At 41.9% G+C, this 27,748-nt stretch overlaps 3 protein-coding genes across 3 annotated transcripts in view; all 3 read right to left on the bottom strand.

The window, feature by feature from the left end:
* The window catches only part of LOC105919280 (FH2 domain-containing protein 1), a 258,923-nt gene that overhangs the window by 179,476 nt on the left and 51,699 nt on the right, over positions 1-27,748 (bottom strand). The window lies entirely within an intron of this gene.
* LOC105919277 (tripartite motif-containing protein 16) lies at positions 2,901-4,928 on the bottom strand. The gene has a single exon (XM_036146772.1). It carries the CDS (start codon positions 4,926-4,928, stop codon positions 3,261-3,263), a length of 1,668 nt encoding a protein of 555 aa, XP_036002665.1. The 3' UTR covers positions 2,901-3,260.
* Positions 17,624-19,400, bottom strand: LOC118565778 (tripartite motif-containing protein 16-like). The gene has a single exon (XM_036146773.1). It carries the CDS (start codon positions 19,375-19,377, stop codon positions 17,920-17,922), a length of 1,458 nt encoding a protein of 485 aa, XP_036002666.1. The 5' UTR covers positions 19,378-19,400; the 3' UTR covers positions 17,624-17,919.

The raw sequence follows: 27,748 nt of genomic DNA, 5'->3' as shown, positions 1-27,748 counted from the left end.
TGGACACTATCAATTAAACATAGATGGATTAATGTGAAAGTATTAAATTGAAATAGGTTAATAAGGCTTTTAGTAGTCCACATTTCCTGATTTCTCAGTATTCACAAAGTCTGGACTAAAGTTGAGGTTTACAAGATGCCTGTAAGATTCTGCAATGGATGATTCTAAATGGTTAGGAGTGCTGAATGGTCAAAGTTAAATTGTGGATCTAAATTGTTTAATAACTAAGCAAAAGGAATTATGAACAAGGGATTTTTTTGGAAAAAGAAACTGATTAAAAATGAAAAAAAGTTGAAAGATGTCTTTGTATCTTTGTATTATGCAAGAATAATATTCCTAAATTTCCACGATTATCAGACTTATGGCATATTTAAGGTAGTATATTTGAGTTCATGGGGTTGAGTATGAAAGTGTCTATCACATTGAAGTTAACTGTCAATCAGAGATCCGGATCAAATTCTATTGTTAGTTAAACAATATAGTCAATACGCTTCCACCCCTACATCACACGAGGGCAACAGGCCTGCTCCTTCAGCTCTGAGGGGAAAGGAGGGCTTAGACTCCACAGCTTTGGCTACAGCATGGGTGTTCCTTGGAAAAACAGGGCCCACCATATTTAAAAGCTCTCTGTTTAGTTTGAGTGAAACAGATCACAGAATTTAAATCATATGGCATAATATGACATAATTAACAATACTTTAAAACAGCTAAAATTTAAAGGAAGATTTTTAATCACATAAGAATTGATCAGCAGAGAAGGATGTTTTATTAGGAGCGTACTTTTGGTCATTCATCATTGGAGTTAGTTATTAATATACAAAGTATTGGGGTACCGCCAGGGGCGGTTCTAGACCAAATTTACAAGGGGGGCCAAGGTGGGGCCAGTGGTTTTTCACAGGGGCACAGAACAAAAAAATTAAAAACAATAAAACGGCAATATTTAACTGTGTCATAATATTAAGTGAGCCACTTGTGGCTCTGGAACTGCAGGTTTCAGACCCCTGATCTAGAAGTTGAAAACTTTGCCCCCTGCTCAATACGGCTAAAGCGAAACGTGAAACATCTTAAGTTTTAAATTCTTTTTAGAGTAAAGCTGTATAGGTACAAAATAATATTGGTCAAAGTGACCAATCAGTTATGGTTTCTTTGTCATTGCAAATAATTATGAGAAGTTTATTTAACATCATGCTTTTAGTACAGGGGCCATAACAGAGGCCAGGGCCATTTCTACAGGGGCATGGGCCCCTGTTGGCCCCTGTCTAGAACCGCCCCTGGGTACCGCTAAAACAAAAGCAGCAGTAACAGGTTTAAGAAAAGTCGAATTTAAACAGAATTAGGAATGTCAAATAACAGGTTGTTGTTACAGCCATCCTTATTAAAACTAAGATGTAAAATGGTGAAGTAATTATTTTTGCTATTAGAAGACCTCTGTCAATTTAAATAATAACACCCAAATTTGCAAGATAATTTGATAGAATTGGTGTTTATTGATACATGGGAAATAACCAACCCAAAATGAGTTGCTAATAGGTAACATAGGATAACTTACAGAAGAAACTCATGAGCAGCCTTCATTTAGAAATTGTGGTTCTCATTGGGTGAACAGACTCACTGTAAAAGAGTAAAGAGAGGACCAGATTTAATTGCATGCTTTGCACTTAAACACAGAATGATTAAAAGCACTAATTCTTCTTCTTTCAGTCCTATTTTTCAGAAGCTAAGGGTCTATCCATTTCTAGCCACCTTCTTTTGATGGAATACACCTAAAAAAATCACCAGAACATGGACAAGGTGAGAGCTGGAGAGATGGTATGATAACTTGCAAAGTGAAAATTAATGATTAATGTTAATTGCTTATTTAAGTATCTAAATTTTCAGGTGACCAAAATAAATCTCTCCTATTCTGTTGGTAAAGTTCAGTGTAAGCGTTGTAATCATTCCTGCAGTTCAGTGAAGAAATAAACATTATGACTTAAATCTAGGTACTACCTACTAGAAAAAAAATATTTTTTTTCATTCAGGGGAAGAACATAGTAAAAGGGTTAACTTACCTCAATTCAAATTAAAACATAATAACAACTGTTACATTCAAGGGACTGAAATGAAAGTAATTTTGCTAGATAAATATTTCATGATTTCAGAAACAATTAGCATTTGAGAAAACAACCTACTTGAAACTGTGTTTGATGACATCAATACAGTATGTTAAGTTACACACAAGTGGGGAAACCTAAATGGATTAGCACCATGTGAAGGAAAACGAACTGTAATGAGCAATGTTTAACAAAGGAGCGATTAATACATCGGGATTTTGCTGAATGGAAACATGAATGTGCATTTTGGAGTTTGTGCAAAATAAACGTCCCCCTGCTGGCTAAGGAAGGAGAAGCAGCTTGTGGGGGTTTTCAAGTTAATTTTTCTCCCACAATAGAGGTAATAAAGCTGGTTGCCTGTTTCTCTCACAGTAACTGGCAACACTGGAGTGGCTTCCTAACACACACAACTTTTTTTAAAAATGCTGCGGTGTCAGCACAGAGGGATAGAACAGTCTTTTTATAAGCCTCCACTGCTGTGTAAAAGTAAATATTTAAAAGAAATTTACCCAGAACTAAAACAGCTATCACCTAAAACATGCAGGTTGATCATGGGTCTTGTGTGCACGCACAGCTCCTTTTGTCTGAAGACGTGACACAGACTGAGTCTCAGCCGGTGGTTTTTGGTTAGCAGCTAGTGTTGGCTACCTCAAATTTCCTTATTTATCTTCGGTTTAATGGCTGCAAAGATAATATTGAAAAAATGGACTCAGACTCAGACTCAGACTTACTTTAATGATCCCAGGGGGAAATTACTTAATACAGGCAAAAATTCATCCCGTTCACTCAGTTCCCCAAGAATTTGTCTTTAGTCCAATAAAAATAATGACTGATGTCCTGATTGATGGTGATTGTGATCATTGCAGTTTCCATCAATTCATCTGTACATGGATTTGAACAACACTATTTGGTCTGACAAAACAAATGTAAATGCTATCGTAAGGACTTATAATAGCTTCATAGACGTAATGCCCACTATGATCATTCAGATGTAAATATGACTAGTTTATCTACAAAACAACAAACAAGATGACAAAGGTGCTCCATGAAGACAGCTGAGCTGTGAACAAATGACATAACCATTAGCTTACAGCAACAATGATGGAGACTAAATTAACTGAAATTAAAATACACAATTTAACCAAGTGGATATCAGATCAGTTCTGACTATTTCAGGTTAAACTCAGCAAGGTCTCCATCATCTGAAAGCCAAAGTCCAGCATGTAGAGGCTGAGTGAATGTGGTCTGGACTCTGTGGAGGAGAGTCATGGTTTCAGAGACGCTGTAGAAAGACAGAATACCTGCTCTGTGATCCAGGTACACTCCTATTCTGGAGGAAACTGGACCTGATACTGGAGTTTGAATGCTGTTGTACCAAGATTCATAACTGTCTGTGTCACAATACAATGACCAAGACTTGTCATTTGCTCCAAACAAACTTTCATCTGACTGTCCTGTTCTGCTGATGTTCTTGTATGAAACTGCTACATCAACTTCTCCTCTCCTCTCAACTTCCCAGTAACAACGTCCAGTCAGACTCTCTCTACTTAGGACCTGAGGCCAGTCAGTAAATCTGTCAGGATGATCAGAATAAGACTGTTCTTGTTTCTTTCTTATTACTTTTCTGTTCCCGTCAGATAATAAAAGTTTCCTGTTTGCTGTGTCTGGATCCAGAGTAATATCACTTAAATATTTTAAGAATCCATTTCTGGTCTTTGGTTCTGGTTCTGACGGTAAAACATCCACTTCAGTGACCTTCACAGCGATGTTTGTCCCTGTGTCTCTCAGGATGTTCTTTAGTTTCTCTCTGAGCTCTGACACAGCTGCTGTCACATCCTCAAAGTATCTCAGAGGACGAACATTGATGCTGGATGAGTGTGTAGACTCACTGAGTGCTGACAGTGAGGGGTAGTTGAGGAGAAACTGGCTGTGATCCTCTGTGACTGAGAGCTGCTCCAGCTCAGCGTCTTTCCTCTTCAGCTCAGTGATCTCCTGCTCCAGCTTCTCCTGAAGCTCTTTGACTCGACTCACTTCAGTTTCCTGCTGGGATCTGATCTGCTGCTTCACATCAGAGCTTCTTTTCTGGATGAGACGGATCAGCTCATTGAAGATCTTCTCACTGTCCTCCACTGCTTTATCAGCAGAGACATTGATGGCCTCCACCTCCTGTTGAAGCAGCTTCACATCTTTCTCTTGGTCCTGGATCCTCTGCTGGATTTGTTGTCGTCTCACCTGGACCTCCTTCTGCTTCTCAGCCCTTTCTGCTGCAGCTGGGACTGTTTCATGGCCTTTATGTTCATCCATAGTGCAGAGATAACAGATACACTGCTGATCAGTACGACAGAAGATCTTCATCACCTCAACATGACGAGAGCAGATGTACTGCTGGAGGTTCTTGGAGGGGTTCACAAGCTTGTGCTTCTTCAATGGTGGAGCATCATAGTGAGGTTGGAGGTGATCCCTGCAGTAGGAAGCAGGGCAGAACAAACAGGACTTGACAGCTTTCCTCTTCCTCTCAGTGCAGACGTCACAGGCCACATCTTCAGGTCCAGCATAGCAGAGATCAGCTGGAGCAGCTTTGAGTTCAGTTTTCTCCAGATCCTCCAGAAAACCAGTTAATACAATGCTTTTCTCCAGCACAGGCCTTGGATTAAACTCTTTCCTGCACTGAGGACAGCTGTAGACTTCTCTTTGAATTCCTGCATCCCAGTGTTCTGTAATACAGTTCACACAGTAGCTGTGTCCACAGGGAATAGTCACCGGTTCCTTCAGTAAATCCAAACAAATAGAGCAGGAGAATTTCTCTTGGTCCATCTGAACTCCTCTTTCAGCCATTTCACCTCTCAGTAACAGGGATCAGTAAGTTTCCTTTGCTCAAAACAGAAACTGGTTGTAACGTTTGTGTGCACAGCACGCCGTCACAGTCAATGTCAGTGGCTACACCCATTGTCAGACGTAAACGGGGAGGGAATAAGGAAATATGGTTAACAGCATGTTTGCAAGTCCAGACAGGTATGTAGTCAAATATCTGAAACCAGAAGGGAACAGAAACCATCAGTTGTATCTGATTCACCTTTTTGCTGCTCATCATTACTGACACACCCAAAAACTAATTTATAGCATTAGAAAAATATTATCTGGAAAGAAGAGTAGTATTATAAAGTAACACTCCACAGAAAGGTTTAGAGTTAAGTCTGAGACTAAATAAATCTGAATTTACATCTGATCTAACAGAAAATGCGTTTAAATGGAAGACATTTTGTCATGATGCAGCCTGTCTGCTGCACCATACACATACTCAGGACACTTTCCACCTTCCATACAGCTGCAGTCTCCAGTTCAGTAATCATCCTCACTTGTCAGCTACTAATCAGCCAGCATTCAGCACACCTGTCAGCCTCATTATTTAAGCTCACTGCAGTCTGTCATTCCTCATCGGTACGTTCTGTTTTTCCTGCTTACCTCTGTTTCTGCTGCTCACCTCATCCAGTCTCGTCCAGCCCGAAGTTCTTCCATCTCTGCCAGCCTGCTGTAGTTCTGGTTCCAAGTCTCCATTCTGTCGTGCTGCTGGTCAAGCCTGGTTCCAAGTCTCCATTCTATCGTGCTGCTGGTTCTGCTGCCTCTGTGCTCTGGTTCCGACCCGCTTGCCAGTTCCTGCCTTCACCATCCTCCTGCTTCAGCTCAGTCCAGACTCTTGGTTCCTTCCTCCACTATCCACAAATTTCAATAAACTGTTAAACTTAACTCTGTTGTGGTTGTGTTCGGGTTCAATAACAAATCATGACAGAACGAACCGACCCCATGAACCCGACACCCACACAGAGCCTCCATGCAGGAGCTGGTGAGAGGGATGTTGCTCCGCTCTCAGGCAACAGCGCAGCGGAGCAACTCTTAGCCCAGTCCCGGGGCTGTTTGGAGATCCTCGCCTCGCTCAGTCCACCTTGGAGGCTGGTAGGTGCGGTCGCTCAGGTACGCAAGCTGTGGACAAGTCAAGCCAAGCTCCTTCCTCTTTTTGAAGAGATGGGGCTGATGGAGGAGCTCGAGTGGAATAACAAGGCTGCCCTGGCTTAACTCTTCGGCAGAACGCCTCCTCCCAGACCCTCATTCTCCGCTGCTGCTGCTGCCTCCTTCACTTCTGCCGCTTTCGACACTCCCTCAGCCGAGTCCACTGCAGCTCCCACTATGGATCCAGCCTCATCTCATCCCATTCCTGCCGCTGCTGTAGCTCCTGCTGATGCTGCTTCCACTTCCTCATCGCTAGCAGCAGCCACTCACTCTCCACCCGGCTCCTCTCGACACAGACGCCGAGCTCGTCAATGCCGGAACACACCCACTGCTCAACCTGAGGCTCAGCTGACTAGCACTGCTGCTATCCCTCCGCTTGGAGCTGACGTCACCTCCACACCCCTGGTGAGTCAGTCCGATGGCGTTGTGGCTGCCCCAGAGGCTGAGGTTTTCGGTTCCCCACCACCGGTTTCAGCAGAAGACCCAGTTACGGTTAAGTCCGCAGTCAAAGATCCAATTCCTGCTCAGCCAGACACTCAGTTCTTGCTCAGTCCACAGCCAGACATTCTGTTCCTGCTCAGCCCGCAGCCAAGGACTTTGTTCCTGCTCAGCCTGCAGCCAAGGACTCAGTTCCTGCTCAGCCCGCAGCCAAGGACTCTGTTCCTGCTCAGTCCGCAGCCAAGATTTCAGTTCCCAGTCCGACATCCAACGTGGGTGATGAGCACGCCAGTCCGGCATTCAACCCAGGCATGGAGCAAGCCATTCTGGTGTCCATTGCAGGGACCCAGGAGGATCTGCCACCTACCATCAACGCGGGGACCCAGGAGGATCTGCAGCCTGCCAGAGACGCTGGGACCCAGGAGGGTCCACAGCCTGTGAAAGACGCGGGGACCCAGGAGGGTCCACCCATCTGCCAGAGACACAGGGACCCAGGAGGGGCCACCGTCTGCCAGAGACACGGGGACCCAGGAGGGTCCGCTGCCCACCGTTGATGCGGGGACCCAGGAGGGTCCACTGCCCACCATCGATGCGGGACCCAGGAAGGTCCGCTGCCTACCGTCGATGCGGGAACCCAGGAGGGTCCACCGCCTACCAGAGACACAGGAACCCAGGAGGGTCCGCTGCCCACCGTCGCTGCGGGGACCCAGGAGGGTCCACCGCCTGCCAGAGACGTGGGAACCCAGGAGGGTCCACCATCTGTCAGAGACGCAGGAACCCAGGAGGGTCCACCACCTGTCAGAGACACTGGGACCCAGGAGGGTCCGCTGCCTCTTGTAGCCTGTAGCCCGGGGCCTCTTGTAGCCTGTAGCCCAAAGGCTGTTGAAGCCCGTAGCCAGGCGTTTCCCGAAGCCGGTAGCCAGGCGTTTCCCAAAACTGGTGGCCAGGCGTTTCCTGAAGCTGGTAGCCTGGATCCTCCTGTAGCTTGTAGCCCGGGTCCTCCTAAAGCTTGTAGTTTGATCCCGTCTGAGTTCCGTAGTCTGATCTCGGGGCCGCCACCAGGGTTCTGTAGTCCTGTAACCCCTGTTGTGTGTTGTCCTATGACCCCTGTTGTGTGTTGTCCTATGAACCCTGTTGTCTGTTGTCCTATGACCCCTGTTGTCTGTTGTCCTATGACCCCTGTAGTCTGTAGCCCTGTGACCTTTATAGCCTGTGGTCCTGCACCGCCCTTAGCTGGTAGCCGTCTGTCCTCCAGGGTGCTCATCCACCGCTGGCCACACCAGATCGTGCCGTCTCATTCAGATCGCCCACAGCGACGCCCCTGTCTAGCTCTGCCTCGTCAGGGTCGCCCACCGCGACGCCCGCGTGTATCTCTGCCTCATCGGGGTCGCCCACTGCGACGCCCGTGTCAACTCAGCCTCTTCAGGGTTGCCCATTGTTGTGGGAGTTTTGGGTGGAATTCTAAGCAATAGTAACTGAGTTCCCATCTTTACTAAATGACGAGACGATGGTATAACGTTCCAGCACCTTTATTGAGAAACAGAGCAGAGATTCACATAGTTGGAAAGTAATCGCACCCCACGGTTCCGCTGCAGTCTGCGTCTGCCCTGTCTCTGTCTGTGTCGCTTTTCGGGCTTCCCCTAATACTGCACCGTGGCCTTCCCATGAGACAAAACAAAGACAGTCTATCGTAAACAATCAGTATCCCTCAGCAGCTGCAGCATTTGGCCTTGCAATCAGAAAACAGTGGATCTTATACACAGACATCAGGTCTCCAGGCCTCCTCTGTCCGAGTGGTGTGAGGCCATAGTGACTTCAGAATAATAATTCTTATAACATTCCTCTCTTTTTTTTTGATGATGGCGTCGTCAGCATCAAGACAAAACAAGATGACCCACCACTTGAAAATGTGAACAAAACACAGAGGAACCATTTCTGTAAACTCGTAAAGTGGGACCCAAAGGGTTCCCGTGTTGGAACCGGGTAGTGCTGGAACTTTTAATACAGATCAACATGAATGCTTCATAGAGCTTTAACACACAAGATCAAAGGTTTAGCTTTCATCTACAATTTAGGATTCATCTAATTAGGTAAGGCCTGTTTTAGGTACCTATGCGCACATTATTTTAAAATTACATTAGACTATGGTAAGCTAAACCCTGTTCAGTAACCAAGGTCGAATCCGTCTACTCTGACCCACCCTGAATACCCTCCTACTCCTTTCTCCACTCACCCCTATGATGGACAATAATCCACCACTCCAAACTTACAACACCAGGAGCAAAGGCAGGAGAGGTTCAGTGCGGGCAGGGGAAACGCCAGAAAACGCTACCCCTAGGGGGCAGTAAAAACTGGCAAGCCCCCCTCCCAGGGAGATCTGCTCTCGGCCAATCTGAGCCTGAAAACCCTGTATTGAATCTAAGTGTTATCATTACCAGCTAATATTAAAGGATCTTTAGAGCCAATCCGATCCTGGTTCTTCCTATATCAAATCAAAAGGTGCATAAACCATAGATCCTTGTGTGTCTGAAGCAAACAGTTTCCATTTTTTACCATAAAACCATATTGATCAACATGATGTAATATTAAAGTGTAGATCTCATAACACAAAAAAATCCAACATGTGAGTCAGTGGAACAGAGCAGTTAAACAAACAGCAACACAATATGAGAAGAGTCCTAAACGTCAAGAACGCAAAGTTAAGAAAGCCTTCAGGCCATTCAGGCACAAGGCAGAAATTAATCTAATCGCGCTTAGGGTCTCTTCAGGCAACTCCTCCCGTTGAAGAATAAGGAATCAGAGTTCTCTGGCTTCTTCATCCCCAGTCCTCTTCTGGTTCCTCCACGCAGGCTGGAGGATTGAGCTGGATGGTAATAAGTGTTCAGTTCTGGATGGGCACTGAGCATTTTATTTTGCATTTCTCTCTAATAAAACACTTTGTGAAGATGGTCTGCAGACACGAGTCCTTGTTCCCACTAGAGAACAGAAACAAGGTGTAATTAGTGTTCTTATCAAAACCCCTTTCATGTGTCATTTATTAAAACATTCTTCAAGCACTTTCACATTCAAGATATTTCTGTGCACAATTATTTAGCTTTCAGAATTCTGCAATTTAATTATTAATTAAAATAGTAATCTTTAAGTTCAAATGTATCTGCAGTAAATTCATAATAATTCTTAACAGAGTGTGTCTTAACTGTTGTTGTCTGACAGTTGAAGTTCTCTGCAACATAATTTCATCAACACATTCGTTTCATGACATTTCCCATTTATTTTGAAAACCCAACTGAGAAAAAGAAAGCCTTTCCATGTGAAAGCCTTTTCCCTCTCTCCCTCTTTTTTTTTTTTTTTTAAGTGAGGTGCTGTTCTGCACAGAAAAGACAAAATATTTATACCATGCTGTTACTGTTCAAGGATGCCAAGGTTCTACAAACAAAGCAATGAGAGAGAACAGGAGCTTTTTGAAAATGTTCTAACATTGTAGAACAACTAAAGCTACTTAAGCAAATCAGAATTAGTTCCCAAATTAATCCTAAAATAAAGTAAACCATACATGTGATTATTTATTTTCTTAAACTGAGGATTAAGGACTTTTATTAAGAAGTTCTTGGGTGAACGCGTCTCTGTGTTCCTATTTGTCTAGGCCTCTGCAATCTGATCTATGATCTACGTATTCTGAGTGCCTGGTCAGGAAGGGTGAAAGGTTCTCTGAAGCTTTCTGTTTTCAGCAACCCTAAAAACCCAGAACCCTTTACAGTTAGTGTAAGGTGTCAGGTGACCTGTGGGACCACCTCGTCGTCCCTCTGGTTCCACCAGCTGTGTCAAGTCCACAGCAGCTCGTCCTGGGTGCCATGCCCCAGGGGTCTCCACACCGCCCTGTGTGGAACGTCTCTCATTGTAAGGATCTCACCTTATGTCCCGTTCAAAACAGGAGTTCCAATGTGGGGTGTCTTTGCTGCTTTGATGTTCCTCAGAGAAAACCTTCATTCATTGATACACCTTCAAGCTGTTACCCTTTCATCATCACAGCCCCCCAACCATCCTGACCATATCCAAAATGTCCCCATAATTTAATCTAATTAAATTAATCTTACTTATTTTTTGTATGTAAGACAATAACCATTAAATTATCCTGATCTAAAAGCCCTCAGGTTAACAGGTTAACTGGTTAAAAAGACTTTTGAGTTATTTGTGTTCTAGTTGAAAGATATTAAATCTCCATAAATATTGTAATCATTGTACCCTGATGCTTTAATCCTAAATTTACCCATGTTAGTTAGTAGGATGTGTCATTATGCTAATTTTATTGCAACATTACCCATTTTAGCCAGTAACCTTTTCTTTGTGTTTTATTGATGCCTGCCAGAGTAGCAGAAATCAGCTTACTCTAAGATGTTCATTAAATGAAATGCTATTTAAAAGTTCAGATTACTCTACCTATATAGTGAAAACTAATTCATTCATTTATTTATTTAACTGTTGATATAATACCCACTTAAGTTGCTCCATGATTCCATCAAGTTACTTCTTTAAAAGTTTTCACCTTTACATAATCTAAATGTGTTTTGTAATGTGTGTTTTGTTTTAATTGTGTACAACAAAATCTGAAGTGAAATGCATGAAGTCGTGTCTGCAGAACTCATCTGTGTTTGTTGTCGAAGGTTGTCCGATGCCTCAGTCATAGTCCTTCATTGTCCTTTTCCAGTCCAATGTCTAAATTCAGCAGCCCAACATTCTCCTTCTCATCAAGAGTCCATCCTCCAGTCCTCACGCCTGCAAACAGAATGAATTCTGCCAGCATTTTTTGCCAAAGAAAACGCTCCATAGGTTGAAAAGAAATTACAGCAAAACAGTCACAAACATTTTAACTACAGTGTTCCCTCTAACATGACAAACATAAAAGAAACAAAAGGATAAAAAATAAATCAAACTTTGTCTCTGACAAAATAAAACTCAAAACTGGATCAGGCTGAAGTCAATGACATCACCTTTAGTCCTTGTCCCAAGGATCAGCCCCCATCATGGCACTGCGGCACTGTTTCTGCATTCTCTCGCATCTGAGAACGTCTAAAATGAGACTAAATCTCTATGTTAGCACAATCCTATCATATTGACCAGGTTTCTTTGCAAAGAAAAAGAAGCAGAAAGATAGAGCTGTTAATAGCAGAAAGCAACAAACATTTTTAAGACACCACCTTTCCTGCTGGAAGATCTGGCATAACTTGGTTAAAACTAAGTATAATTTAGTGTCCAAATCTGATTATAACTCCTCACTGCTAGCACTGTCTTTTCAGAGTCTCCTGTTGGCAGAAAAGTGGCGTCTACTTTAATCTGAAAGCAATAACTCAGAGGAAAACAAGAGTGTTAATAGCATGCAGTTAAAACCCTGGTCCCCTTAGTGTCCCTTTAACGTGATGTTTTTCCCTTTTTTTTTCTCTGATCCTGGGAAGGTTTCTATTCTTTACCTTTCCTTTGAAACTTTGTTCAAAACACCTCCAAAAGAAAGAAAAAAAACCCCGAAAGAAATTAACTAAACAAAACTAAAACAAAATTGTTTTCCAAGGAGCACAATTATGTCTTTTCCAATATGACATAGGTTTTTGACTTATTACAAACCTTTTTGATATCCTTCTGGTCCTTTGACCATGTGTATTTGCTGTTAGTAATACTTTTATTCATATATACCTTTTCAATCTAAATTGGTCAAGTGTGAAACTTTAAAGCAATGATTTTTCCCTTTTAGTTTACTTTGAACTTCTAGTAAATTATAAGAGTTTTCCCCATAATTCAGCACATTGAGAAGGCTACCCAAAACAAACCAAGATTAGAATTAGAATTTAACCCCTACAGAAGCTGGCTTTATTTATTTTTTCCCCTCTGACATAGTTTTCGTGCCCCCAGGCCAGAACACACAGACCCAGCCTCGCCATAAACATTCAGATGTTTAAAGCATGGTCAGATTTGTTTATCATATCTATTGTCCTTCTCAGGTTATACTGTCTCTCTGAGGTTCACCTCAGCTCAGCATAACTAATAACATCAGATGATTTCGTAACTGATGACGCGTGTAACGTGGCCTTCTGATATTTTGACGCTTCTCAAAATTTCTCATTAGTTGCATTCAAATCCCAAGTAAAAAGAAATAAAATAAATGAATAGAAAACCCTTAGAAAAGCAACCATATTTAGTTCCATACAGTTTGTTCAAAGCACAGTTTTCCCTCATCTGTTTAAATCAAAAATCTTGTATATCTAAACTTCTTTCAACTGGACTGGTTTGTGATGAATCATTATTATTATAATAATAATGATTCATCAGAACTAGAACTAGACGCGACTCTTGCGTCTAGTTCTGCTACGCCGGGGTCGCCCACCTAGGGCCTTTCCGTCCCAGGCCTTCCTTTGTTCACCCCTTTGGGGTAGATTTGTGTTTTGGTTTCTTCTGTTTTTTGGATTTTTGGTTCCCACCGTCCAGCACCTCCCTCTGACCACCCTGGGTGGGTCTTTTTTTGTTTATATGACTCTGGTTCCGACCTGCTTGCCAGTTCCTGGCTTCACCATCCTTCTGCTTCAGCTCAGTACAGACTCTTGGTTCCTTCCTGCACTATCCACAAATTTCAATAAACTGTTAAACTTAACTCTGTTGTGGTTGTGTTCGGGTTCAATAACAAATCATGACACATTTTAGGAAATAAGAAATGACTGACCGCTTTTACACAGATCTGTCTTCTAACCAAGGTTTTGTTGAGTTTCTATCTTGATCCTATTATCTCGTAATTGCCACGCCTACTCAATGGATGCTTTTTGGGCACATCAGCAGGGGAACTGTTAGAGAGTATGAGATTACAGAAACCGGACTGAGAGAAGCAGTTACCATGGAAACCGCAGATAAACAACAGACACTGGAGGCACAGAGCCTGACATACTTAGATTGGATAGAATGACTGATTAGGGGAAAAATGTGTCAGCTTGGACACTACATTAAGTATGATCTTCTTCACCAATGTGGTGAACCCAACACTGATATCATCCTGTTTACGCCCCTAAATGGGCCTTCACAATTCATTAACTTGAATAAGATATGCTGAACCACAAAAAAGACCCCGATATCTGAGCCACACAAAGTGTTGCATTTAAAAGGTTTATTAAAAATAATAATGGCTGGAAACAAGTCGGTGGGACCTGCTTGGATAATGAGCAAAATGCAGATGTTGGCCTGCAGATCTGATAGGCTTGGCAGGGTTTGTGGTAGGAAACGGTCCAGGTTGATGTCAAGAAAACAGAAAGCCAATGAAGTGTGCACAGAGGATGCACTCTGTCCTTTCTCTCCTGGACAGCAAGAACACTTATGCCAGAATGCTGTTCTTAGACTTTAGTTCAGCATTTAATACTGTCATCCCATTACAACTCATTACCAAACTAACAGACCTTGGCATCAGTTCACTCACGTGCAACTGGTTGCTCGACTTCCTGACCGGTCGACCCCAACATGTTCGGCTGGACAACCACTTCTCATCTACCATCATTATAAACACTGGAGTGCCACAAGGTTGTGTGATGAGTCCCTTCCTCTACTCTCTCCTCACCCACGACTGCAGACCTGTCCATGGTTCTAATGCCATCATCAAGTTTGCAGACAATACCACCATGATTGGCCTCATCAGAGACAACAGTGAGGCTGCCTACAGGGAGGAAGTGGACCATCTGGCTGAGTGGTGCGACAAAAACAACCTGCAGCTGAACACCGAGAAGACCAAGGAGCTCATCATGGACTTCAGGAGGAACGCTGACCTACACCCTCCCATCCACATCAAGGGGACAGCGGTGGAGCGTGTGGACAGCTTTAAGTTCCTGGGAGTCCACATCTCCGAGGACCTGACCTGGACAACCAGCTGCTCCAAACTCATCAAGAAGGCGCACCAGCACCTGTTCTTCATGAGGACCCTGAGGAAGAACCATCTGTCCTCAGAGATCCTCACAAACTTCTACCGCTGCACCATTGAGAGCATCCTCACCAACTGTATTACAGTTCGGTCGGGAAATGTTCTGTCGCCGACCAGAAGGCGCTGCAGAGGGTGGTGAAAACTGCCCAGCACATCGCTGGGGCACTGCTCCCTACCATCAAGGACATCTGTAGGAAGCGGTGTCTGAAAAGGGTCCGGAAAATCCCCAAGGACTTCACTCACCCTGCACAAACACTCTTCTCCCTCCTGCCCTCTGGGAGGGGTTACAGAAGCTTACGGACCAGAACCACTAGGCACCGGAACAGCTTCTTTCCCACAGCTATCACACTCCTGAACGCCTCCTGACACAACTATAGACCAGTTCGACGTCAGCGCTACATCCGGGTCCCGCGGGTAGGCAAAAACAGTACTGTCTACTACATGACAAAACGGGTGATTTAGAGCGTACTTTTAGTATATTCCAAATCGTCGGAGGCATTCCAAATGTTCGGATATACGTTTCTGTCATTTACCGACGGACGAAGAAAGAAGAAAGAAATGGATAATTTCAATGAAAAGAGCGCAGGCAGACAATCCCAATGGACTGGGGGAGCCATCATACCACGTCAGAATTTGTAGTCTACACTTCATCTCCAGTAAATACAACTTAATTCTGCACTAGTCATTGTTCTACTTAAATAGCGGCGGAGGGGAGGTGGCGATCGCTAGACGGGGCCGGGAGAAGCGGAGTCGATGCGCTGCAGCAGCAGCACGCCGTATCATTTTAGTTTTCTTTATGCAATTAGTGTGCAATAATGTTCACCAGACAGCGGCTGCATTATGCCCCTGTTCACGCGCGCTAGTACGTCTGTGTTTACAATGCAATGTCGCCAACACCCCCACCCATTTTAATAAGACAAAAACACCAAAATAATCCGTAGTGAACAATGTTTTTTTTAACCTACCGACACAGACCGCGCCTCTCTGCTGAGGCGCGGTCTGTGTCCGACTCCGCTTTCTGCTGTTACACAAACATATCTAAACGTCCATCCATCCATTTTCTGACCCGCTTAATCTCTCATGGGGTCGCGGGGGTTGCTGGTGCCTATGTGCCGATATAAAATAATTGTAGCCGTCCAGCACTTTGCATTGTCTCTGTACTGAATTGTGCTATATAAATAAATTTGCCTTGCCTTGCACCTGACCTATTTAGAGAGAAACCATTGTCACAGAACGGATGTCTCCTCTCCCAAAAGATGTTAAAGTTGTCTATGAAGGTTCCAGTTGTTTGTTTGCGTGTTTTTTCCAGCCATTTGTTTAGCATCAGAATTCTGGAAAAAATCTCTTCTCCACAATTTACGAGCGCATGAGGGCCGCTTGAGAAACACCTTGACATTAAGGCCATCAACTAGATTTAGCAGACGAATGTAATCCTCTTTCAATACTTCTGATTTTCTTATCCAAGTGGCGTCGCCCAGGGCTTCAGCTTGTATTATGAGTTTTTCCAGGGTCAGGTGTTCTTTTAAGACCCTTGGAAGGATGTCTGATACATCAGACACCAGGCCACAGTTCCTATCGTTATAAATAACGCCTCTGTGTTTTTCTTGTTACAGAAATGTTTAATCCCACTTACAGATCCATTGCATAATATCAGGGTCTTTGGCCCTGTGGCATGTCTTTTCTCTGAGCAAAAATTGTTGACATACCTCTGATCAGGGGCGATTCTAGACAGGGGCCAACAGGGGCCTGTGCCCCTGTAGGACTGTTCCTGGCCCCTGTTTTGGCCCCTATACTAAAAACATGATATTAAATTTCTTAGGATGATAAATGCTGACAAAGATACCGTGACTGACTGGTCATTTGGATCAGTTGTATTTTTTTCGTTTATGTTTTACCCAATAATAAAATTACAAAATAATTACAAAATAAATATTAAAAATAATAACAATAATTAAAAATTAAGCTGTTTCACATTAACCTCCCGCTGTATTGAGAAAAGATCAGGGGTCTGCAACCTGCAGTTCCAGAGCCACAATTGGCTCATTGGCTTACTTAATATAATAAACGATGAAATGTTGACCTGTTAAGTCCCCCCCCCCCCATCTTTTGTTCTGTGCCCCTGTAAAAAAAACACTGGCCCCACCTTGGCCCCACTGCTAAATTTGGTCTAGAACCCCCACTGCCTCTCATTGATGTCATGATCTGCCTGGGTCGCATTTTGGAGCGGAGTGAATCTGTTTAGTAACGGAATTCCAACATTTCCAGCAGGTTTAATCCTATCATTTGTTTTGAGAACAGCCCGTTGTTGTTTCACTTGTCTTGGGACATCTCTCTGTAGTCTAGGCCAGTTTCCTTTGTCTAGGTAAGGGGTTTGTTGATCCTTTGGTCTTGCACCCAGAGTGGTCCAGGGATTCTCATTTTCCTCCGGGAACTGTTTGTTCGCTGAGTCGCTGGGCTGGTGGTCATCGTTCGGAATCACAGGCAGGGTTGTTTTATTTTCATGCGCGGCATTTACATCATAATTCACTTCGAGTCGACAGGTTTTCAGTTTCATAACAGTTACCTTCTGTAAAAGAAAATAAATAAAATAACTAAATCCAACTTTCTGTGGTTTTGGTTAAGAGATAAAAAGAAGATACAAAGTAAAAGGCAGGAAAATGCAAGCAAGCAGGGAGCAGAGAAAAAAGCGTCCGAGCAGGCACAGAGGCGGAGCAGAGTGCCTTCAGTCATATAAACTTAAACAAGTCGACAAAGACTATCTCGACACACAGCTGCTCTGCAGCAGGAAAGGTCTCCTTTAAACTGGTCAGCAACAGTTTCTATGCATTATTAAATCACTGGGATCATCTGTGTCCTTTTCCGACTTAGTACCAGAGCACAAAGATATCCCACCATTCTGATGTCATCAGGTACTGACTAATGGTAGACTTTAATCCACCAGTGTTTGTGACACATTAGCATAGCAAGGCTGAAAAATATACTTTTTTATTAAACTATAATCATTTACATTTTCAGTTGAAACATTTCCATAATATGGACCAGAATATGACAGACTGGAGCTGCAGACATCACACAAGAAGATTTAACATCCTTCAGCTCAACAGTTTAAAGGTTATTATTGTTGATCACAAATGATAGGTCATTTAAAAGCTTACTGGGTTCTCAGCTAGCAGAATAAGATCAATTAATTATCCGGAAATTTTTGCTATCCATGGATGTAAATCAAAGGAAAAAACCATAACAGCTTCATAGGTATAAACATAGCACACTATGATTCTTTGAACAAACTGGTTTATCTACAAAGAAAACAAACAAAAATATGGAAAATTTGCTCAATAAAGACAACTGATATCTGAGCAGTAAAGAAATTACACAACAAGGACCAGAGAAATTGAAACCAAAATACAAATTTTAACCAATTGGACCTCAGATCAATTCTGATTAACTCAGTTTAAGGAACTCAGCAGAGGCTCCTTCAAACAAGGACCTGAACCTGATTCCAGCGTATAGAGGCTGAGTGAACCTGGTCTGGACTCTGTGGAGGAGAGTCATGGTTTCAGAGATGCTGTAGAAAGACAGAATACCTGCTCTGTGATCCAGGTACACTCCTATTCTGGAGGAAACTGGGCCTGATAATGAAGTTTGAATGTAGTTGTGATAAAATGTGTAGCCATTTGTGTCACAGCTTAAAGACCAAGATTTGGCATTGATTCCAAATACACATTTAACTCCTGCTCTACTGATGTTCTTGTATGAAACTGCAACATAAACTCTTCCTCCCCTCCACTCCACCTCCCAGTAACAACGTCCAGTCAGACTCTCTCTACTAAGCACCTGATTATAATCAGTGAATCTGTCTGGATGATCAGGATAAGACTGTTCTTCTTCTATAAATTGTATTTTTCTGTTCCCGTTAAATAGTAACAGATATCTGTGTACCGTGTTTGGATCCATAGTTATATTTTGCAAATAATTTAAGAATCCAGCTCTGGTCTTTGGTTCTGATTCTGACAGTGAAACATCCTCCTCAGTGACTGCCAGAGAGATGTTTGTCCATGTGTCTCTCAGAATGTCCTGTAGTTTCTCTCTGAGCTCTGACACAGCTGCTGTCACATCCTCAAAGTATCTCAGAGGACGAATATTGATGCTGGATGAGTATGTAGACTCACTGAGTGCTGACAGTGAGGGGTAGTTGAGGAGAAACTGGCTGTGATCCTCTGTGTCTGAGAGCTGCTTCAGCTCAGCGTCTTTCCTCTTCAGCTCAGTGATCTCCTGCTCCAGCTTCTCCTGAAGCTCTTTGACTCGACTCACTTCAGTTTCCTGCTGGGATCTGATCTGCTGCTTCACATCAGACCTTCTTTTCTGGATGAGACGGATCATCTCAGTGAAGATCTTCTCACTGTCCTCCACTGCTTTATCAGCAGAGACATTGATGGCCTCCACCTCCTGTTGAAGCAGCTTCACATCTTTCTCTTGGTCCTGGATTCTCTGCTGGATTTGTTGTCGTCTCACCTGGAGCTCCTTCTGCTTCTCAGCCCTTTCTGCTGCAGCTGGGACTGCTTCGTGGCCTTTATGTTCATCCATAGTGCAGAGATAACAGATACACTGCTGATCAGTACGACAGAAGATCTTCATCACCTCATCATGACGAGAACAGATGTTCTCCTGGAGGCTCTTAGAGGGTTCCACCAGTTTGTGCTTCTTTAATGGTGGAGCATCATAGTGAGGCTGGAGGTGATCCCTGCAGTAGGAAGCAGGGCAGAACAAACAGGACTTGACAGCTTTCCTCTTCCTCCCAGTGCAGACATCACAGGCCACATCTTCAGGTCCAGCATAGCAGTCTTCAGCTGGAGAAGTTTGAAATTTCTCTTGGTCCAGCTGAACTCCTTTCTCGGCCATTTCACCTCTCAGTAACAGGGACGTCTGAGTTCCATTTACTCAAAACAGAAACTGCAGCTAACTCTTATGTGCACAGCACGCCAATGCAGCCAGTGTCATTGGCTACACCCATTTCCACATTTAAATAGGGACGGAACAAGGAAATATAGTTGACAGCATGTTTCTTTACAAGTCCAGACAGGTATATAATCAAATACCTGAAACCAAAAGGGAGCAGAAACCATCAGTCGTATCTGACTCACCTTTCTGCTGCGTCTTCAGTGCTGACACACTTAAAACTGCCAAATTTATAGCACTAAAAACAATTATCTGATAACAGCTTGGTGTTGCACATAGACATCCCACAGGTAGGGTGTGAGAAAGAGATGAGTAAGGACCTCATTTACAAAGACTCGTACGGATTACCTATTTGATCATGACATCCATTAAAACCCAGAAACCTGCATATAACCCCAAAAAATACAGATGGGTTAAACTGTTCATACATACGGGTCCAGACACATTTTCTCTGTACATCTCAGTCAGGGAAAGGAAAGAATATCAGACCCCTCTCTTTACTCCATTTACATTATACAAATACATGGAAATGAGCACTGCAAGTGTAATTCTATAATGGAGCATATAGTCCAGTTGTAAAGAAGACTTTAGTGATTGTTATTCAGATAAGCAATCACTTCAGGGGTCGTGTTAGGACAGCAATTGTATATGTCCAGGTGAGGTGCGAAGAAAGAATAGATTGTCCTTATCCACATTTTAAACTGAAGTTATTTTTAATTCAGACTTAAACTTTACATGTATGGAAAATGGATCTGTCTCTGTGAGTGTGGTTTCTACAAGATAGAGAATAAAAAAAATACTTCTCTTACAACTTTAATGTTTACAAAGAAATAAACATGAATAAAACCTTGCTATGAATTAGCTGTAAAGTTTACAACATAAATGCGCATAAACCAACTATCAACTATTCCAATAAATTATTCAACATATAATATGTATCAAATTAAAACTGTATTGAGGCATTTCAGTGAATATGAGCCACGGATATGTACTCTGCCATATAAGCAGGTCTATAAGCCTTCATAAGTGATGCTAGTTGGCTAGCAGTTAGCTTCCCCAAACACTCTGAAAAAGGACTCAAACAATCATTACACTGATAAATCTTAATGCAGATATAACGTTGTGTGGCTTACACAAACAAAGAATGAGCACAAATAATGTTACTCACTTTCAAATGACGTACACTGTTGATGAAACAGATTATAAAGAAGTCCATATCACACTACTTCTTCATTTGTGAAAATAATTCTAATGCATTGGTGGATTTGAGGTGGGGTATGGTTATCTATTGTCTGAAATGAGAACTACAGGAATGCTTAAACTATGAATAAAAAAAAAAAAAAATCTTCTGTAAAGCTGCCCCCAGATTTGGTTTGAAATTTAATGAGACGGACAACAGGACACGTGTAGGTCTGATCCTTTTCTTGTCCTCAACAGTGCCCACAATGATTTCATCAGGGAGTGGTGGCCTAGTGGATGGAGCATTGCCTTAGTGTCCTGGAGGTTCTGGGTTCAGCTGCCACTTTGGATCCCTCAGCAAGACCCTTAACCCCAGATTGCTCTCCGGGCGCCCACTGCTCCCTAAGGCAATTGTTAAATGCGGGGAATGTATGTTTCAAAGACAATAAAGAAAATTTTATATAAATGTAAAATTATATTTGATATTTTATATTATATCTTTCTCTGTCTACCATTTCTACTGGGCTTTTAAGGTTGGCAGAAAGTGGCTGAAATAAGGCTTCCAGAAGTGATCAGCTAGAACTTGAGAATGGCGTCATCTTTTCTGGCTTAACAGTTCGTACTTCAATTCAATTCAATTCAATTCAATTTTATTTATATAGCGCCAAATCATGAAACATGTCATCTCAAGGCACTTTACAAAATCAAGTTCAATCATATTATACAGATTGGTCAAAAATGTCCTATATAAGGAAACCAGTTGATTGCATCAAAGTCACTTGGCATTGACCACTTGTGGAAGAAAGTCTGGCCACCCCATCAGCACGCAGTTGGGCGTGATTGGATCAGGGTCGGTGAGGTCAGACCAAAGGCTTCGAGTTTAGTATACCCTCTACTTCGATGAGGACTGTTCAGAAAACTTCTACTGGCACTGTCTCAGCTCCTAGAGTGGTGTGGAGGGTGCTCTTTACAGATCTCACCTCTCATTCTCATGACCCACCAAAATGGGGAGCGTTGGGGGGATTAAAACGTGAATTTGTTGAGCACCAAGTTGTTGCTTAACTGTGGGTTCCATGGCATGAAAGGCTTCAGGCAGCTCTTTGTTTTCTCCTTTGAGGTTTGTGTCCTGGTCTGAGAGGATCTCGTGGAGCTTACCCCTGCAAGCTATGAAACATCTGGGTAACATTATGAATTGGAGCAACTCTGAATCTGGCTGCTAGGAATGCTACTTGAGCTTCATATAGAGAATCATATTGTTAGGTGAGAAGACGATAAATATTGCGCATATATGGTGTGTGTCAGTCACTATGGTGCTGTTTATAGTGGTCTGATTTACACTGCCACAGTAAACAAAGCGTGCGTTCTTGAGGATAAGTTGTCCGTTGTGTAAACCAGAGTGTGCTGCTCTCTGATCTTGATTCTTTAGGAATGGTTTCTCTCTGTGCCATATAGTTGCGGCAACACTGGTTCTTTACCTACGTTTGAGAGGGGAAAGGTTCTGTTTCCATAGTAATGGGGTTGCATACCAGCTACATCACTGACCTTTACTCTGGTGGTCCGCTCCTCCACCTTAGGACTGCCTCTGCATCTTGTCTATACCCGGTGATCAGTTGCTCACTTCTGTATGGGAGCGTGTCTAACTGCCATCATTTTCTACATGGCTTAAGAGCTCAGGATCCGACAGCTTACATGTCGTAAAGAGGTACAGCTGGGTTTCTGTAGGAGCGTAAATTAATTTGTTGGGTAATCAGCGGTCATGACTATTTAAAGTTGGAACTTTTCTTTGTTAGGTAGATGTTCCACCAGAAAGGGGAAAACAGTTTTAGAATGCTGGAAAGGTAAATATAAACATGTCTGCTTTCTATGCTGCTTGGAGAAATGTCCTTTTTGGGATGGACATTTGACAAGATGAGAAGAAAATAAATGGAAAAAGTGTTCAACATACCTTGACGACTCAGACTCTAATTCATCCAACAAGGTAACAATCAGCGTATCAATTCAACTACCTTGGTGAAGGACCTCATGGGCTTAAAGTATTGGCTTCAGTTTCAATGACAGAAGGAAAATTGCTGACCCATTCTCTCAGCTCAAATCCACCGTCCAGAAGTAGTGTATGCAGTCGATTTACCAGCTGCGTAGTCTTATCTTTACTTAGAAGGGTCTGCAAACAGTTATCCACATAGAAGCAGCTTGTGCCTGACAGATGAGCATCCTCTTCTGGTGCAGTGTGCCTTAGGACATGAGTCTGTAGTGCAAGGGTGTCAAAACAGGGACTGCACGTTGCACCAAACAAAAACAGTTGCCATTCATAGACGGTGGGTTCCTGGTCCACTTTAATATTTCGCCATAGGAAGCAAAGGTAGGGTTTATCCTCATTCAGCCGCCGGACCTGATGAAACATTACTTTTACAACACTGCTGATGGCTACTCGGTGCTTTCTGAACCTGAGGAGGACTCCCAGAAGATAAACTCAAACACTGGGTCCAGGTAGAAGGTGGTCACTGAGGCTCTGCCCAATGAAGAAATAAGAGCAGTTGAAGACTTTTCAGTGCTTCCCAATTATTCTCATCATTGTGGTGTGGAATAAACCAAGAACACTTACTCTCCTTGGCCTCAACTGGTAGTATTTCTTTAACACAACCAGCATCATTAATCTTGTGGATCTCTGTGGAGTATATTGCGGCTTTCTCTTGGTATCTGACTAGCTGCCTCTCTGTGCCATATAGTTGCGGCAACACCGGTTCTTAACCTGTGTTCGAGAGGGGGAAGGTTCTGTTTCCATAGCAATGGGGTTGCATACAAGCTACATCACTGACCTTTACTCTGGTGGTCTTCTCTCCATCATACGGACTGCTTCTGCATCTTGTCTATACCTGGTGATCAGTTGCTCACTTCTGTATGGGAGCGTGTCTAACTGCCATCATTTTCTACATGGCTATTGGCTTAAGAGCTCAGGTTCCGACAGCTTACATGTAGTGAAGAGGTACAGCTGGGGTGTCAAATGCTGCTGCAAGAGAAAAATGTCTTAGGGAAACATTTTTCTACAGAAAGAGGGGAGGAAATCGGGAGAGGAAAGGGGTTTATTTACTTATAACATTACTTTTCTAACTGCTGTAAGGACTGATATCCTACTAAGATGTTGCATTTTATTTTGTTCAACCACTACATATATACTGATCATTATCTCTGTTACTGATGAGTAGGGGGAATATTGTGAGGGATTTACCCCCTCACTAACAGATGTTGTAGTAATGTTAAAGTAATTGAGTATTTGGGAAAAGGTTTAAGTTTATCTTTATTTGATGTAACTTTATGAACTTGTTTTGTTGTTCTCACCATTCTTTTTTTCTTTGAGGTCACTGTTATAAGAATTATTATTCTGAAGTCACTATGGCCTCACACCACTCAGACAGAGGAGGCCTGGAGACCTGATGACTGTGTATAAGATCCACTGTTTGCCGAGTGCAAGGCTGAATGCTGTGTAGAATGATTATTGTCTATGATAGACTGTCTTTGTTATGTCAGGGAAAGTCAACTCAAATGCAGATTCAAATCTTTCATAAAGTTGGACAAACGCTACCTGAGCTTTCTGAGTCCAAGTTAAAATATTATTCAATTTTATCATACCTTGTATGTTCACGAGGTCTCTCGAAGGTTGGGTGAGATCAATGTTCCCAGAATGTAGTTGTGACTGTAGCCAGTCCCAAAACAACATGTCTTTCACGCACTGCAGTTTGGTTTTATCAGAATGCTCTGCTTGTAGCTGGAGTACATAGTGGTTGCTCCTGCAGATATAACACAGCCCATGAAAAACACCTGTTTTCTGGCAACTTACAATTTATCTGTACTGACCCTAAAACCTGGTGATGAAGATGTCTCTAACTGTGGAACATTTTTTATAACTTGATTAAAAAATATCTGGTGATAGAGCAAATCCCTGTGGCAGTCTGGTGTAACGTAGCTTGTGACCTCTATACTTGAATGAAAAAATAGCTCGGACCGGAAATGGCCACTTATGGATTAGGCACAGAATTTGTAGATATTTTGTTTTTTTAAAAACAGAATTTATAGCTCTAACATCATGTGAAATGCGATCTTTACCAAATACCTTCCTCTTCCAATGTAAGAAAGAATGCATTCCAGGCTGGAGCTGAGGGTCGTAAAACTCCAGCTGCAAAGAAGCCTGCCATGATGTCAGCACCTCTGCCAAGATTTATGGAAGGACTAGTTAACCCAGAGAGACGACTCAATAGTGACTTTAAAGTAATCGGAGCACATGAAATTAATCCCACCCCAGTGGACTTTCTGCAAACATACCTCTGCAGGTTCATGATGCTCAGCACATTCCCAGCCATGATAGCTAATCAAAACTCATGTTTAAAAAGAAACTTATCAGTTACCTCAACGACAATTTAATAGGAATTAGTATATTTATAAAACAGCAAACCTGCACGCTGGTAGGAGCCCAATCAGTTGCCTGCCTTTGCCTGGTGCTCAAAATGGAGCACCAGGCAAAGTACCTTCTTGTCTAACCGCCGTGTTTCCAGAATCTCCCTCTGGAGTTGAAAATCAATCCAAATTTCTCTGGGATCACTTTCAATCTCTTTATTTATTAATAATACTTTTTGGAGTTTTAGCTATAGTTTTTTTTATGTTTAATCACCTCTTAAGCCTGCATTGTATTCCTGTGATTAAGCGCTGTGTTTTGCCAAGGTCTTATAATTTTATAAACTGACAGTTTTTACCCTTGTTTTTATATATATAATTTAATAAACTATCAATTTTTACCTTTATTATCCCGGGGTTATTTTAATGTTTTACGTCATCCATTTTCAATTATTTTCAAGGATTAGGTCCAATCCCACTGTTTTTAAATAAAAAGAATATACCTAGTGGTATTAAATTTTCCAAACATATACAACAGCACACACAGACTTTAATTTTGTAGGGCTCTTCCACCCTCGATTACACAGACTTTTTGGGTTCTGTTTCCCATTTGATTCACAGACTTTTTGGATTCTGTTACCCCTCTGATTCACATACTTTTTGGGTTCTGTTACCCGTTTGAGTACCTATCAGGGCCTAGGATTATAGGGTTTATTATCACACTGACTTTCTCGGACTCTGTTGTCCCATTTTTTAATTACACGGACGTTTAAGGACTCCATCTTCCTTCTATGCGCAATAACCCTCAGTCACTCACTCATAATGTTTAACGAAGCTTCACTCAGCGCTGCTGTCTCTCTCGTCTCGGAGTTCCGTCAACTTTTCAGATCCCAGTAGGCAGGAGAAATCAGGTCCTGGAAAAGGATTTTTAGAGCTGTGGCCACAGTCCTATTCCCGGTTTCACCCTCAAACTGGAATCCGGCTCGAAGGACCAATTAAATGTCAGGTCTGAACACCTAAAACATTCATTTAACAAACACAAAAGAGAAAGGTGTACCTCTATGGAAGACCAATCCTGCCAGAATTAAAAATACACACAGAAATAAATGAAGGACTTAATAATATAAAATGGCTTGAAAAAGTAGCTAATAATATGAATTTGTGTGCCATTAAATGTGGCAAAATAACAAAAAGAAGATATTTCTTCAACAATTGATCAACTATTCATCAATAAACTATAATTTAACTTGCACTTTTATTTTTACTTTTCTTCTTGTTTTTATGCTGACTTATTTTTAACCCACTTGTTTTCTGTTATACGTTTTTATTGAAGTCTTTATTTTGTCTTTGTGTATTTATTTCAAGTGGGGTTTTTTTGGTTCCGTATTTTCACTGCAACCTTTTTTATTGTTTGATATTTATTTACACCAAAATTTTTAAAATATGTTTTTATTTTTGTTTCATTCGTATTTACAACACAACATTTTTTAAAGCCTGTTTTTACTTCACCATAAATATTTCGTTTCCTTTTATTTTAACATGCTAGTATTTCTGAAACAATGATTTAATTCTGCCTCTAAAATTTCATTTTTTTTACCCAAAGGATATTCACCTAGCCTTTTATTTCCTTCTCCCCTTTTTTCACTAAGTGTATTTCCACTTTGTGTTTTTAAAACAACATTTTTAAAACATGTTTTAACTCCACCATAAATATTTCTTTCTATTTATTTTAACCTTCTATTTCTGAAACAATCATTTATTTCTGCCTCTAACATTTCTAACTGTTTTTTTACCCAACAAATTTTTGCCTGCTCTTTTTATTTCCGTCTGTATTTCCACTTCGTGTATTTCTACTTGGTCTGTCTGACTGCAGCTGTTAATGTCAAAACGATGCCGGGGAGGAAGGGGGAGGGAAGGGGTGGCGTCACTGGCAAAGCTTCACAACTATTGGCCAAGGGCTATATTTATATTTATACACAACATTTTATAGTCCCCTACTATTACTTTTTACTTATACATACACTTATAAAAAATATTTATATCCTGTATAGCACTTCTGGATAGATGCAAACCACATTTCGTTGCTTTGTACTTGTGACAGTCGAATGACAATAAAGTTGAATTCTATTCTATTCTATTCTAAGTGTCCAACATGGGCAAGGTGAGACAAGGAATCCAGAAACTAGAACAGGATCAGAACTTGACAGGACAGACAATGAATGCTAAACATCTGCTTTAAAAATGGCTTTCAATAACCTGGTATTGAGTGACTGTCGAAACCCAGGATATAAAGGCAGACAAACAGGTGAACCAAATGAGTCTGACTGCACCATAGCAGAGGACTGGAGCTGCAGCCTGTGATTTAGATTACTTGGTGCATCAAGGTCAGATCATGACAGATTAAGACATGGTTACATTATTTATTCTCACACACATAGTTTCTTGGAAGTACCAATTCAGTTGTTTTTAGAATCATCAGTGTGTATTTAAATCAACAAATAGACAATACTTTTTTTACTATTAATTCATGGTAATCCTGTATTTAATTTAACAATTCAAACAATCACTTATACCATAACTATAATGTTTCAGGCTTGGTTGTGCAAAACACAGAGAGAACTAATTTACACTCCACTGATCTTACACCTCCAATGTATAAAGACTTTATTCCGTGATTATGAATCTTGGATAATTTTTACATGGAAACATGAAATGTTCTCACCTAATTTTGACAGTACATCAAGGCAAG

This window comes from Fundulus heteroclitus, chromosome 14 (genome assembly GCF_011125445.2).
Source record: "Fundulus heteroclitus isolate FHET01 chromosome 14, MU-UCD_Fhet_4.1, whole genome shotgun sequence".
Classification (NCBI taxonomy): domain Eukaryota; kingdom Metazoa; phylum Chordata; class Actinopteri; order Cyprinodontiformes; family Fundulidae; genus Fundulus; species Fundulus heteroclitus.
This window is presented reverse-complemented; position numbering and strand designations above follow the sequence as displayed.

Excerpts from the sequence above, each read along its gene's own strand:
- LOC105919277 (XM_036146772.1), bottom strand. The coding sequence starts at position 4,928 with ATGGCTGAAAGAGGAGTTCAGATGGACCAAGAGAAATTCTCCTGCTCT.
- LOC118565778 (XM_036146773.1), bottom strand. The coding sequence starts at position 19,377 with ATGGCCGAGAAAGGAGTTCAGCTGGACCAAGAGAAATTTCAAACTTCT.